Source organism: Mastigoproctus giganteus, chromosome 8, assembly GCF_048544385.1.
Source record: "Mastigoproctus giganteus isolate SK-2022 chromosome 8, ASM4854438v1, whole genome shotgun sequence".
Classification (NCBI taxonomy): Eukaryota; Metazoa; Arthropoda; class Arachnida; order Uropygi; family Thelyphonidae; genus Mastigoproctus; species Mastigoproctus giganteus.
The window spans coordinates 98894969-98910374 of record NC_143582.1 but is presented as its reverse complement, the minus strand read 5'-3'; the positions used below and the strand labels follow the sequence as shown (position 1 = coordinate 98910374).

At 37.8% G+C, this 15406-nt stretch overlaps 1 protein-coding gene across 2 annotated transcripts in view; it reads left to right on the top strand.

Moving 5' to 3' along the window:
* LOC150081735 (outer mitochondrial transmembrane helix translocase-like) overlaps positions 1 to 15406 on the top strand; it is a 235089-nt gene that overhangs the window by 86806 nt on the left and 132877 nt on the right. For both annotated transcript variants that reach the window (XM_090378839.1, XM_090378838.1), the window contains exon 3: positions 5514 to 5691. In XM_090378839.1, coding sequence (XP_090234965.1) covers positions 5514 to 5691 — 178 coding nt within the window. The remainder of the gene's footprint in view (positions 1 to 5513; positions 5692 to 15406) is intronic.

Genomic DNA, 15406 nt, shown 5'->3' with positions numbered 1-15406 from the left:
GCACAGTGTTTTTTTGTAATTTCTGATTACAGGAGTGTGGTTTTTTTCAATATGCTTTTATTTTGGGCTGGTTAAAAAAAGAGTCAGATGAGTTTACGCCACCAATTTGCGATGGATTCAAGCAAAAAACGTTGTCCATAATCTTCGGTATATTGTACTGTATACTAAAGACTATGGAGTGCTACTATAGCGTGGAGTCTATTAAAAAAAAATCATGGTCTACCCAAGAAATCTGTGGGACCACTGTAGTCACCTTTACGAAAGCAAAAACCCTTCCCTTCACCTCTGATAGTAGTTACATCTTTAAGTGAAACATAAAAAAGGCACCTGGGGTGGATGGGATCTATCCAGTTATATTAAAGGAAGTAAGCAAACCCTTAGCCACAATTATGAGAGCTTGCTGGGACTTGGGGGAGGTCCCCATGGACTGGAGGTGTGCAAATGTTATCACCAATTCACAAAGGTGGTTCAAAAGGTTACCTATAGAGACCTGTTAGTTTAACTTGTGTTCTGGGGAAAATAATGGAATCACTGGTTAAAGAAGCATTGCAGGATCATCTAGATGAGATTGCAGTAATAGTTAAGACACAGCATGGGTTTGTTAAAGGGAGGTCTTGTCTGACAAATTTGATTGGATACTATGATGTGGTCACAAAGGAACTGAATGCCAAAAATAATTTTGATATCCTATACTTGGATTTCAGGAAAGCTTTTGATACTGTTGCACCTTGGAAGACTGCTATACAAATTGGAGAGTATGGCATTAAGGGCAAGTTGCTACAATGGATAAAGGGGTGGTTGAGTGGGAGACGACAAGTGGTAATCAATAGACACTGCTCTTCGTGGATAAATGTTATTAGTGGCGCTCTCCAGGGTTTGGTGTTGGGCCCATTGTTGTTTTGCATATTTATCAATGATATTGATGAAGGTATATCAGGTTTAATGTCCAAGTTTGCAGATGGTACAAAGGTTGGCAGAGTTGTTAATGACAGTAAAGACAGTATGCTACTCCAACTGGATCTAGATAAGTTGGGAAATAGGCTGAGAAGTGGCAACTGAAGTTTAACACGGATAAATGCAAAGTACTGCATATGGGTAGCAATAACCGAAGAGAAATGTACCAACTGTGTGGTACTACACTCAGTGAAGTGGAAAGTGAAAAAGACTTGGGGATAATTGTGTAGTCAGATATGAAGTTCGCTGAGCAGTGCAGATGGGCTGCCAGGGCAGGTCATGGAGTCTTGTCAATGATACATAGGAATTTAGCAGGGACAGGGAGGTGATTATCCCGTTATACAAGGCAATGGACAGGCCACACCTAGAGTACTGTGTACAGGTCTGGAGGCCTCATTTTAGGAATGATGTAGAGTTGCTGGAACGAGTGCAAAGAAGGGAAACAAGATTGGTGAGGGGAACAAGGGGGTGCCCTTACCAAGAAAGGCTTAAGTTCTGCAAATTGCAGGCGCCTGGAGAGTAGGCAGCTGTGAGGTGATCTGATTGAGGTGTATAAGGTCTTGAATGGCTTGAGCTTGCTGAATGCTGAGGGGATTCGTGCTCAGATTAAGAACCAGAGGGGGGCACAGATTCAAATTGGGGAAAGACAGTTGTAGAATAGGTGCACGGAAATTTGCCTGTAGCCAGTGGGTAGTCGATTGATCGAAAAGACTTACATCTTTTGTTGTGGAAGTTGATAGCCTAAATAAATTTAAGGCTTGACAAGCATTTGGAATGAATGGAGGGGTGTAATGGGAGGGTTTTTTTTTTTTTTTTTTTTTTTGGCTGATTTAAAGTCTTGACATTATCGTGCATAAGCTTGCTTTCTTGCATTGCATGCCTCTACTAATGCTAATTCCACTTTTTCTGACCTCTGTCTGTCCCTCTACTTGATTAACCTGTATAGAGTGGAAAGTCTTAGACCATACAATAGTGACTAATTAACAAATCCTGGCAGCAGCATCTCAAACAATACCACAACCTACAGCATGAGCACAAACATGCAAAACACTAGTGGAATGAAGTCTATGCCAACGCAAAAAAAAAAAAAAAAAAGCAAGCCTGGAAACAGATGTTTCAAAGCTTTCCCACTACCTTAAAACTTTTATATTTTATCAGAAACTCAAAGCTAAAGCACAACCATTTAGAAGACAAGCCAAAAAAAATATTCGTGGATATGGTTTGCTTCTACTATAACTAAGAACACCAGCTGCTCCTTCCCTAATCCTAATGAACAATGAAAAAGAAATTTTCCCTTGAGGAAATATCCGTTCTTGCAGACATTTGCTCATGGGCTTCTGCAGAATCCACCTATGAGGGTTCTTTTCTAAAAATCAGAAGGTTAGCAGAAAGATACAAGATAATTTTTTCTTATCTCTTAATCTCTTGCTTACAACGAACCCTTCAATATCATCTGACTTCAAGAAGCCTCGAACAGATTGGCCAACAGGGCAGCTGGACTGATAGAATCTTTTACATAATGCTAAAACAACTCAACATTACTGCTCTGAATTTATCATTACTGTTCTTTAATTTGATCTATCTTGAATGGATGTCTCCAACCTCATGGCATCACTCAGTTAACATAAGCCTTTTGCAAACCCAGAAAGAACTAGTTACTTGCACCTCAGTTAGACACTGGAAAGGATGATACACAGGTGACTTATAGAGTCTTGAAACCAAGGCACCTCCATAGCCAGGTGGGCAGGAGCAGTAGTGCGTAGCACACGCTTCTTGATTAGACCGGGGTTCGAGCCCGTTCCCACCAAATACGGAGGATTCGGAAAGGTCAGGGAATGACCACTGCATATCCCCGGAGCAATATGGCCTTAGTTGTTAATGCTCCTAAATACCAAATAACAAACAAACATTGAAACCAAAACATGGTTGGATAAAGTCAATTTGGATTGTAAAAAAAAAAAAAAAAAACAGATTCTGTCTAGCTGTCTTATGGTCGAGGCCAGGTTTGGTTTTTTTTTTTTTTTTTTTTAGGAGCATTAGCAACTAAGGCCATATTGCTCCGGGAATATGCGGTGGTCATTCACTGACCTTTCCGCATCCTCCGTATTTGGTGGTGACGGACTCGAACCCCGGGTCTAGGCCAGTACCACCATTTGTAATCTTTATGTGAATAATGAACACTTTGTGATAAAGTCTTGACATAGAAAAAGCCTTCAATACTACATGGGGATTTGGCATTATTAAAGAACTCTTTGGGGTTATGAGGTCACCTGTCATAATTCTCACAAAACTTCCTTGAACATCATCAGACTTTTCAAGTACGATATCAAAATGTACTATCTCAACACTATTAAAAGAGGAATTGCCTCTATGATGTCCTGTAGAACACTTCAGTACTAATTTTTTCTGTAGTTGTAATGAGTTTAAAATTAATTTAAATGAATTCTTCCCACTAGAAGACAAAACTAAATGATCCAATGCACCCTGAATCAAAGTCCAAGAATCCCAAACCTGACTGCAAATACATCAAACCACCAACCAAAATCCATGAGTGCAATAAATCCGTCCTTAAAAAACAAATGCTAAAATTATGTTAATTGTTTTAAAATTTTTACTTTCCTGAACCTGACAGGCCTTTTTGACTGGAGTCATGATGACAGGATAGTAAAACCACAGAGTGCATGATAGCATTTACAGTAGAGATCATTTGTTATCTTGGCGCATGCATGCGAAAGACCAAGCATCTGAGATCGGATGGGGACCTGCAGTCACAGCTTTAAAAAAAAACATTAAACTCCTGTATAAACATTAAAACCACACAATCAGTTTAAATTAAAAGAAAAAAAAAAAAATAATCATGAATGTTTAGTTCTACTTGAGGGATAAAATTTATTGACTATCTCTAAATTGTTATAATATTAGCATTAATCACATAGTGGAAGGAAGTCACAGGCTTCTGCTGTACGTCAACAAAAATAAACATAATAACAATAAAAGAATAAAATAAATCAAAAATAATAATAAAACAATAAAAATATAAAGTGGATAAAAAAATAAAAGTAAGTACAAGGGGGCGGGAGCTCAAAAAGATTTGTATTCACCCAGAAGTAGCTATGATAGAAGGTTGAAACAAACACCATTTATTATGCTTTTTCAACATAGCCACCTCTCAATACACTTCTGCAGGCCAGCACTTTTTCGGATGGGGGGTGGGGGGACTGCAAGTTTCCATTGTTTTGACATTTGTTTAGTTTTAGGATCATAGAGATGGATCGAAGTCCTCTCATCATCCTTCAAACCATGACTCGGCAGCAGAAATCACCTCATTATCAGCACCAGCAGCAGAGTGTTTTCCCTTGAAGAAAGGACTTGAGGGCAGGAAAGATGAAGAAATCCTTGAGGATTCAAGGTTGGAGGAATAAGCAGGATGTGGCAATATTTCAAACCCACATTTGTAAGTGCACTTCACTGCAGCATGTGAGGAATGTGCAAAGGCATTATCGTGGAGCAGCCACACAACTTTTGACAGCATTCCTCACCTTTCTACTTTTATAGCAGCACTTAGCTTTATGAGGAGTTCGAAATAATACTTTGCTGTCACAGTATAGCCCTTTTGAAGGTAATCTGATCCCAAAAAACTGACAGCATCACCTTGCCAGCACTTGGTTGCATCTTTGCCTTTTTTGGGGGAGGGGTGGATTCTGCATGCTTCCATTGTTTTGACATTTGTTTAGTTTTGGGATCATAGAGATGGATTGAAGTTTCATCCATGGTGACTAGTCATGAAAAAAACTCCTTGCTTTTCCTGGCACATCGACATTTTATGTGCACATTATGCCCTTTCCTTCTTCTGGTAAGGAGGCAGAAATCTGGGAATCCATCTAGCAGACAATTTACTCTATGCAACTGTTGATGGACATTCTCCACAGACCCTAGTACTAATTTGGAGCTCTGTTCTTTGATGCTAATATGGCACTTTTCTGGATTAATGCCTCAATTTTTTCAACAGTCTCTTCTGTTTCGGCAGTTGCTGGGCATCCTATGGTATTTCTTCATCATGCACTAAGCTTCTTCCACACTTGAATTGTTTATACCAATATGCAGCGTTGCTGTAACTGGGAAGTTTTTTCCATAAATAATGACCATTTCTTGGTGGATTGTTTTTCACTTACATCACGTTGACTCCCATCATGGTCTTCACAACATTCCAGTCTGTAGCTTACTAAACTTTATTTGGTCTTAAATAGATAGGAGAATATAACACTACACATTCTACAAAAAGTAGAAAGAAAGCAATGACATTTAATAACAAGCTTTGAAGTGAGTCTGAAAAGTTAAAGTTGTGAGTTATTTGGATGTCATTATAACCCCTATCTTGAACCAATAAATTGCATTTATGCTTAGATAATTGTGGAATGAGGAGTTTTATATTTTAGTTTTCCTGTATATCAGTTGGAATTAATATAACTGTCAGATAGGTGGGGCTTTTATTAATTAAATTTATCATATTTCCAGAGAGAAAAAACACATTTCATTATTATTATTTTTTTTATTAACAGCTTTCAGATTATGAATTATCAATTGCAGCCCAGTTAGTGGATCCATCAAGTATTAACATATCTTGGGAGGATATTGCTGGACTTGATGATGTCATCCAGGAAATCAGAGAAACAGTTATTCTTCCAATACAGAAGAGAGAGCTCTTTGCAGGATCACAGCTTATTCAGCCTCCCAAAGGTTGTAATTGGCAAGTAGACTGTTAATTTGCAGGGGTTTTTTTGTGTTTAATATATATATTTTTTAATGTTTATGCCATCAGCTTTATTTTAGCAAGTTAAAAACTGAAGATATCTCAACAATAGGATTAAGTAGGTATAGTTATATTATACCTACTATTTGTGTAGGTATAATATTTTATAGATTATTTTTTATTAGAAAAACTTTTGAGTATAAAGGCAAGTAAGGCTCCCGGAGTTGATGGCATATACCCTGTAGTTTTGAGGGAGGTGCGAGAGAGTGTATTAAACCATTTAGGTTAATTACTAGGGCATCTTCGGACTCAGGGAAGTGCCAATGTTATTGCCAATACGTAAAAGTGGTTCTAAGAGTGAAGTTGGTAACTACTACTGACTGGTTAGTCTGACTTCAGTTGTAGGAAAAATCTTAGAGGCAATGATAAAGAGTGCAATCCACGGACATTTAGATAGATATGCATTCCGAAGGACACACACATGGCTTTGTTAAGGGTAAATCATGCTTAACTAACTTAGTAGGCTATTTTGACACAGTTATTCATGAGCTGGATTTAGAGAACAATTTTGACGTAGTGCATTTGGATATTAGTAAAGCATTTTACTCGTTCCCATGTGAGCAGTTACTATATAAACTTGAATAGTTTGGGAGTACAATCAGTCCTCGTATAACACGTGTTTACACTACACGAATTCGATCATACACGATTTATAAATAGAAGAACGATATCGTATATAACATGAACCGAATTCGCTTGTGCACAATTCGGCTGCTTTGTGTTTACAAGAAATGGCAGTTGAACGCGGAATCACCCCAACTGAGCGCAACACGATAGGAATGAAGAGAAGATTCTGAAAATGTATTTGTTTTTTATGTCAGTGAAGGGGAAATACATTTCACCATAATAACCCACACAATTCCAGCTATCGGTATTATTGCAAATGCAATTAGATCGAGTTTACTACCAGTTTATAACAGATTCTACTAGCAGAAACACAGCTGGAAATTGTTTTTATTGTTTTATTGTTTTTTAGCTCGGACACAGCATGGTTTTGTTAAGGAAAAGTCTTGCCTGACCAATTTGATTGGATACTATGATGCAGTCACAAAAGAACTGGATGCAGGGAATAACTTTGATATTATATATTTGGATCTTAGAAAGGCTTTTGATACTGTTGCACATGGAAGACTGCTGCACAAATTGGAGTAGTGTGGCATTGGAGGCAAATTGCTGCTATGGATAAAGGGGTGGTTGAGGGGGAGAAGACAGAGAGTGGTAATCAATGGACACTGCTCATCGTGGACTAATGTTATTAGTGGAGTCCCTCAGGGTTCAGTGTTGGGTCCATTATTGTTTTCTGTATTTATAAATAATATTGATGATGGTATATCAAGCTTAATGTCCAAGTTTGCAGACGATACGAAGGTTGGAAGGGTTGTCAAGGACACTACTGACACTATGCTGCTGCAACAGGATCTGGAAAGGTTGAGCAGATGGGCTGAGAGGTGGCAAATGAAGTTTAACATTGACAAATGTAAAGTACTACATATGGGAAACAGCAACCCCAGAGCAACGTATCAACTCTGTGGTACTACACTGACAGTGGTAGAGAATGAAAAGGACCTGGGGGTAATTGTGCAGGCAGGTATGAAGTTCTCTGAGCAGTGCGGATGGGCTGCAAGAGTAGCTCATGGTGTATTGTCAATGATATACAGGAATTTTTCTAGCAAGGATAAGGTGATTATTCTCTTGTATAAGGCAATGGTCAGGCCACACCTTGAGTACTGTATACAGGTCTGGAGGCCTCATTTCAAGAAGGATGTAGAGCTGCTGGAACAAGTACATAGAAGGGCAACAAGATTAGTGAATGGAACAAAGGGTTGCTCTTACGAAGAAAGGCTTAAGGTTTTGCAAATTACAGTGTCTGGAGACTAGGCACCGGCGAGGTGATCTGATAGAGGTGTACAAAGTCTTGAATGGTGTGAGCATGCTCAATGCTGATGGGATTCTTCCTCTTGCTCAGAATAATCACCTGAGAGGGCATAAATTCAAATTGAGGAAAGACATATGTAGCATAGATGTGCGGAAATTTGCCTTTAGCCAGTGGGTAGTTGGTTGGTATAACAGACTTCCATGCCTTGTTGTGGAGATTGATAGCCTAAATAAATTTAAGGCTCAGCTGGACAGGTATTTCGAACAAACGGAGGGGTGAAGTGGATGTTGTGTTTTTTTTTTTTTGGCTGATGCTGCATAAGCTTGCTTTCTTGCATCATATGCCTCTACTAATGCTAATTAAGTAGTAATCTACAATAACTTTATCTAAATTAAAAATAAAATAACCAGCGCAACTATAACTATAAGACTATGTATAAAGTACAATTTAAAATAACAATTAGGTAAATAAAAAGGCAAACACTTATCTCTTTTTTGGAGCATGTAATTCACAGCTGTAATTTTTAAAGAGGGTCAGTGCCAGAGAGAGAGAGAGAGAGAGAGAGAGACCATCACCCATAGTGTGCACTCAGAGAGAAAACTGGATACCCAATTACAAAAACAGTTGGCATACCATTAGATGGAAGTTTATTTAGAAGACCTTTATGCCAAACACAATCAAAAGCCTTTAAAATGTCAAGAGCAACTGCTTGAGTCTCACCAAACCTTTCTACTGAATTTGTCATTAGTGGGTAAAATTATCCACAGGGGCTCACCATCCAATGAGTATGGGCTTGGCAACCCCAGGGTCCTGAGCTCAGTATCATTATTCTTCTCTTTCTTGGTGATTCCCTTCTACTTCTGACTCTCTCTCTCTCTCTCTCTCTCTCTCTCTCTCTCTCTCTCTCTCTCTCTCTCTCTCTCTCTCTCAGGGTAACGCAGGAATTTTTTTTTTTTTTTTTTTTGGCTGGTGCAGAGGTTAAGCCTCAGACTTCCTTGCACTATATGGCTAATGATAATAATAATAACAAAGAATATCACTTGTGATATTCTGTCTTATTATTATTCGTTTGTGACGGAATCCATGCTGGTGTACAGATGGAAGGTTTCTACATAGTTTAAGAGTTGGTTAATTGATTTCTCCATTACTTTAGAAAGAGTTGAAGTAAGTACAATGGATTGGTGGGTTTTGCCACCCTTTTTAGGAACTAGCTGGATATGAACAAATTTCCAAACAGAAGGGAAAACACCTTTGCATTAAGAATGTGAAAAAAGGAAACACGGAACAGGAGTAACTGCTTTATAATTGTTATGAGCTTTGGAAATGAATCTGGAGATTTGAATGTGGATGCACCATTGTTATCTTGAACGGCCTTAGCACATTTCTTGGATCATCAATACACGAGTTGGAAGAAAAGTAGGATGCTATTAGATCAGCTTTATCCTTGGCTGACGTGGTGATAGAACCATCTGTCCTTGACAGAGGTGGGAATAGAGATGGGCAAAAGTTGCGGCCAGTAGTTTTGGCAAGAGACCTGAATGCTCGTCTACCATTAGGGCAAGAAGCAAGTTTTCTTCTCTTAGCCTGTTCAAAATCTAGTTTTCTCTGATTAATAACTGCTTTACAATTGTTATGAGCTTTGGTGTAAGCAGAAAACGAATCTGGATGCAACATTGTTATCTTGAACAGCCTTAGCACATTTCTTGGATCATCAATACACGAGTTGGAAGAAAAGTAGGATGCTATTAGATCAGCTTTATCCTTGGCTGACTTGGTAATAGAACCATTTGTTCTTGACAGAGGTGGGAATAGAGATGGACAAAAGTTGCGGCCAATAGTTTTGGCAAGAGACCTGAATGCTCATCTACCATTAGGGCAAGAAGCAAGTTTTCTTCTCTTAGCCTGTTCAAAATCTAGTTTGCACTGATTAATAACTGCTTTACAATTGTTATGAGCTTTGGTGTAAGCAGAAAATGAATCTGGAGATTTGAATGTGGATGCACCATTCTTATCTTGAATAGCCTTAGCACATTTCTTGGAAAACCAAGATTTAGAGAAAGGATTTTAAGGTGGAGTGTGGAATAAAAAATTTCATCCCTACAAGAATAATTTCACTGATATTATCTGAGCAAACATTGACATCAGAAGATTTAAAACAGTAGTCCAACCAAGGAAAAGAAGAAAAGAAATCTTGTAGATCATCCTATTTTGCATTCTTGTAATGCCAAACAACGTAAGGTTGAGAATGGCTATGAGAGAAAAGCTCCGTTGGAGAAGAGACCGACACCAAGTTGTGACCAGAGGACCACTCCCTAGAACTGTGTACTTAGAAGGGTTGTTTGTGAGAAAAAGATCAGATATGTTGGCTGCCTGTTTAGTATTGTCTGATATTCTAGTTGGTAAATGAACAGTATGTGCTAGGTCATTGATAATTGCAGAAGCCTCAGCATCTTGACCAGCTAGGTACATATGACTGGAAAATGAAAGTCATTTAGAGTTGTGAACATTAAAATCACCAAGGAAAATTACTCACCGTTAGGAAAGTTGTACTGGAGAAAGTCACCTTTCAAAGAGAGGAAGTGAAAGAGTTCCAAGTGATTAGTGGAGTTCGGAGAATGATAGAGGCAATAGATGAACTTGACAGAATGTGGTAGACAGATTTTAAGTCAGAGAAGATCAAAAATAGGAGATTCTAAATTACTAATTCTCTGACAGGGAATATCAGAACGCACATATGCACAAGTGCTGCTTATGATTGGTTGTCCATTCATAGCTGGTGGTGCTGAAGCCAGTTGAAGAGCAGCAGGTGTTGAAAGTTAGTCAAATGAATCAGCAAGGTAGCTTGTCATTAGAAGCATATGGCATCCATAAGCTACACTGGTGGCAAATAGCTTAGCATCAAGTCCTTGGGTTCTGTTGAGCATTTGATTGGGCAGGAAATGGTCCAGTAAGACAAGCCTGTAGGAATGCTTAACTACCATTGGAGTTCATTTTAGATGTGCAGGGGGTATGTGCCATGAACATACATCCCATATATTGAAGTCAGAAATGTCCATGACCATTTTTTCCAGTGACTTTGAAGCAAATGGAATCATAAAAATGTGAAAAATTCGGACAACGGATAAGTGGTAGTTGAAACGACTGATAAGTGGGATTCTGTTAGAAACAGTACATGAAAATGGACATAATTGAGATTAAATCTGGGACCACATATATTTGTGAAATGAATGAGGAAATGTTTGGGTAGTTTAGTTCTTTTCGCAGATAAGTTCGTTCTGTTAGTTTGACTAAGTTTGATGTATTCAGTAGTAAGAAAAGGTGGGAGGACATGTTGAATAAAGTAAAGAAATTTTTGGATATGACATACACATGGTAAGATATACTTAGCTCCTTGACATAACATGGATTCGACAATGCCCTTTGTATACACACACTACTTGGACTCCATCCAGTCACTATGTAGCATATGCATAGGCTGCGAGATTATACACCAACTGGTCTGGAAGCCTCCTAGAGAGTTTCATATGCAGAGGCAGCGAGATTATACACCAACTGGTCTGGAAGCCTCCTAGAGAGTTTCCAATAGGTTTGGTCTGGCGGACTATCTAGCTGATGGCCTGCAAACATCATTTTAGAGCTATGTACTCAAAATGTAAGGAAGATTGGATCTTGCTATGACGTCCATCATAACCCTGTCATACTGCATGATGGAAAAGATTAAACAGGAGACTAAACATGGGTTCCACCACTTCAAGCCTCCAATGGGCAAAGTGGTAATAGTTATAGTGATAGTATTTACCATATAGTGCAAGGAAACCACAAGCTTTTGCTGCATTGGCAAAAAAAAAAAAACCCATCTAAGTAGATAAGGAAATATAAATTATATGCTACTGTCCTCACACAGGTAAGTATTCTGTTGACCTTTGAATTTATTGAAACTGTCAGCCTCAACTAATTGCGAGTGCAATTTGTTCCAGCAATCAGCTACTCGCTGGCTAAAAGAAAACTTACTACAATCTAACCTTCATTCCAGGGTTCCACGTAATTTGGGTTTAAGTTACTTAAACATATATATTTTTTAAATTTGTGTATTTATTTCATTATAAATGGTACATTTTTATTATTGTGTTCATAAACCACAATGATAACATATGTCAACCGATCATTCTATTTACAATTCCAAAATGAAAAAATATATATATATAAAAAGCCTCACATTATAAAAGATAGTTTCATTTTGTACAACATTACATTATGGTTAAGTTTCGTATAAATATCATATAACTATCACATATCACATAACATATTTTATTAATATATATATATTAATAAAATATAATATAAACATAATATAATAAAAGAGAGAATCAGATGTAACAGGACTAAAATTGAGAGGGGTGCCATTATTAAAAAAAGGTCAAAAACCACTGATCTAACCTAAACTTCAACCCCTGTAATTTGAATTTGTGACCACTGGTTCTGGATTTCTTTATAACAATGAGAATTCTATCTTCATTCGTTTTCCTAATTCCTCTCAGAGCATTGTAAACCTTAATCACATCACCTCTTGGGGTTTTGTTTCCAGATGTGGAAACAATATTCCATGGTAGGGTGGATTTGCGATTTGTACAGAGTGAACAACTGTTTGGAAGAAAAGTAGAGATTGGCAAATCTTGCGGCTAGTAGCTTTGTCAAGAGACCAGAATGCTCAGTTGGACAAGTTGGACAAGAAGCAAGTTTTCTACTCTTATCTTGTTTGAAATCTAGTTTGGACTGATTGATTGCTTTACAATTTTTGCGAGTTTTGGTGTAGGCAGAAAATGAATATGAAGATTTGGAAACTAGCCAGTTATGATATGCAACATTCTTCTCTTGAACAGCCTTAGCACATTTATTGAAAAACCAAGGTTTTGTTAAAGGATGAGATTTTAAGGTGGAATGTGCAATAAAGGATTCTGTCCTTACAAGAATAATTTCACTGACATGATCTGAGCAAATGTTGGCATCATAAGTTTTGAAACAGTAATCCGACCAAGGAAAAGAAGAAATGTTGTTCATCTCATTTTTCATTCTATATTAAGATCCGCTGTAAGTATGTTCTTGTGAGTGGATCTATAAATGCTTTATATTTGGCTTCTTTGCAGAAACAAGAAAGTTCAATCTTATTCAGGTGTGCTATTGTGTTTTTTGTAATTGCACATAGCCAGCCAATGGGCCTTACATATCTATGCCTTTTCTCTAATTCATTTTGTCAATAGGCAAATATTTAGTGGTTTTTATCAGTAATATCTTTTAGATTGACATGGCCGAATAGGCTTTTTGATATTTTGTTATGCAGTATTCTTTCGTTTTATTTTTGGGGCTTGTGTATCCTATTTTAAATCTAATTGTCTTCTATGGTGTGTTTTAGTGCAGGCTTTTGAAGGAGTATGGTAAGCAGATCTTTTTAAGGTCTTTTAGTTTGCTGTGTTTTAGCACAAATAACGTGTTATGAATTAATTTAATGTTAATAGGATCTTTGTCTCATTCGTGAGCAGAGTTTCATAGTTGTTAAGGTTTTGGAGACTGGTTCAAATGCATACGTGAACTTACATTTTTGCTGTCCCAACTTTAAACTTCAGAAAAATCAATCAATTAATTAATGCACAAACAGCAAAAAAGTAAGTTCAAGTATGTATTTTCTAATTATTCCCGAGAAAAACAATCGGGCTTTGACCTTGATTATAGAACATTTCACTGATTTTATTTGAATTTTCTGTGTGTGCTCCGCCACTGGCTAAAGCAACTTAGGGTGGTAGAAAATGAAAAAGACCTGGAGTAATTGTGCAGTCAGATATGAAGTTTTCTGAGCAATGCAGACAGGCTGCCAGAGCAGGTGATGGCATTTTGTCAATGATATACAGGAATTTTGCTAGCAGGGAAAAGGAGGTGATTGTCCCTCTGTATAAGGCAATGGTCAGGCCATGCCTTGAGTACTGCATACAGGTGTGGAGGCCTCATTTTAGTAAAGATGTAGATTTGCTTGAATGTGTACAGAGAAGGGTAATTGGTGAGGGGAATGAAGGGATCCTCTTACCAAGAGAGGCTTAAGTTCTGCAAATTGCAGCGGCTGGATACTAGGCACCTGTGAGGTGATCTGATTGAGGTGTATAAGGCCTTGAATGGGTTGAGCATGCTGAATTCTGATGGGATTCTCCCACTTGTTCAGATTGCAAATCTAAGGGGGCCATAAATTCAAATTAAGGAAAGAGCTGTAGAATAGATTTGCGGAAATTTGCCTTTAGCCAGCGGGTGGTTAATTGCTGGAACAAACTTCCATCTCTCGTCGTGGAAGTTGATAGGTTAAATAAACTGCATTTCGAACGCTAAACAAATCCATGCAACGACGGAATGATACTAAGATCAAACCGCCGATGCAATAGATTTGCATAGCGGTGGTCCTTATGCAGCGAAAAATAATAATAAAACAGAAAGTCTAGTACTCGCATGGACAAACCACACCACTCACAAAACAGTAGTTGAACTGGATTTGTTTAGCGTTCAAAATGCCAGTGATTCCCTATTATTGGCCTCGTGGTCCTCTGTCGAGATGGGCCATAATGGTCAGTCTATTTTATTTTATTAATTTTCAGTTTATTTGGTCATGTAATGTTGTTAGTTTACGTTTCTACCTTAGTGAGATTTCACATAATTCAGAAACAGGTGCCATTGAGGGGGCACCACTAAATTTCTTTTAATTGGCTTAATTTCTAAATTATTTTAGGAACGTTGCTTCAACACTACCCTTTTATTCTTTACCCCCCCCCCCCTTTATTTTTTTGTTATTGTTATTTTATTTGGTTCAGTTCATTTTCACCCTACTGGTTTTTCTAATTGAGGAAGGCAAAAGACTACAGCCTTGAACTAAATGCAGAGAAGACAAAATATATGAAAGTTAAGAAAGTCAGTAAAACTGAACCAGACATTGCGATCAACAACATGAAAATAGCAACAGAATACAAATATTTGGGTACCTAACTTACTGACACTGGAAATCAGGAAAGAGAAATAAAAATTATAACAGCCATGGCCGAAGATGCCTTTTGGAGAATAAAGACCTCCTGAGAGAATTGAAACAAAGAAAAGAATGATTAGAACATTGGTTTGATCAGTTTTTACATATGGAAGTGAATGTTGGACCTATAAGAAAAGAGTGCAAGAACAGATTGAAGCATTCAAGATGTGGTGCTTCAGAAGAACATTAAGAATATCATGGACAGAGCACATGTCAAACGTTGATGTCCTACACAGAATCAGAACACAAAGATCTTTACTAATTGAATGAATTCAAAGAAAAATGAGACTAGGAGGACTCATGCTAAGAGGATCAGCTGGACAAAGAACACAGACATTCCTTGACGGAAAGATCATGGGAAAAAGATCAAGAGGAAGGAGAAGAAGAACGTGGTTTAAAGACATAAGGATCTAGACGAGGTCACAAAACTATGCTGAGACCAAGAGGAATGCTTATGATAGAGGGAACTGGAGATACATGATACTGCACCCTCACATTGAGGAAGCCACATAAAGAAGAAAATAATTACCATCAGGGGTAAAGGGAAGGGTTTTTTGCTTTCGTAGAAGTGACTGCAGTGGTCTCAGACAGTTTTTAAATTCTTTGCAGTGGGACCAACTGATGATGTTAACAACAGCAAATTCTAATTGGGAAGCATTCAAGGAATTACTCGTGGCAGCTACTAGGCTTTTCATACCGATCAAAAAATATT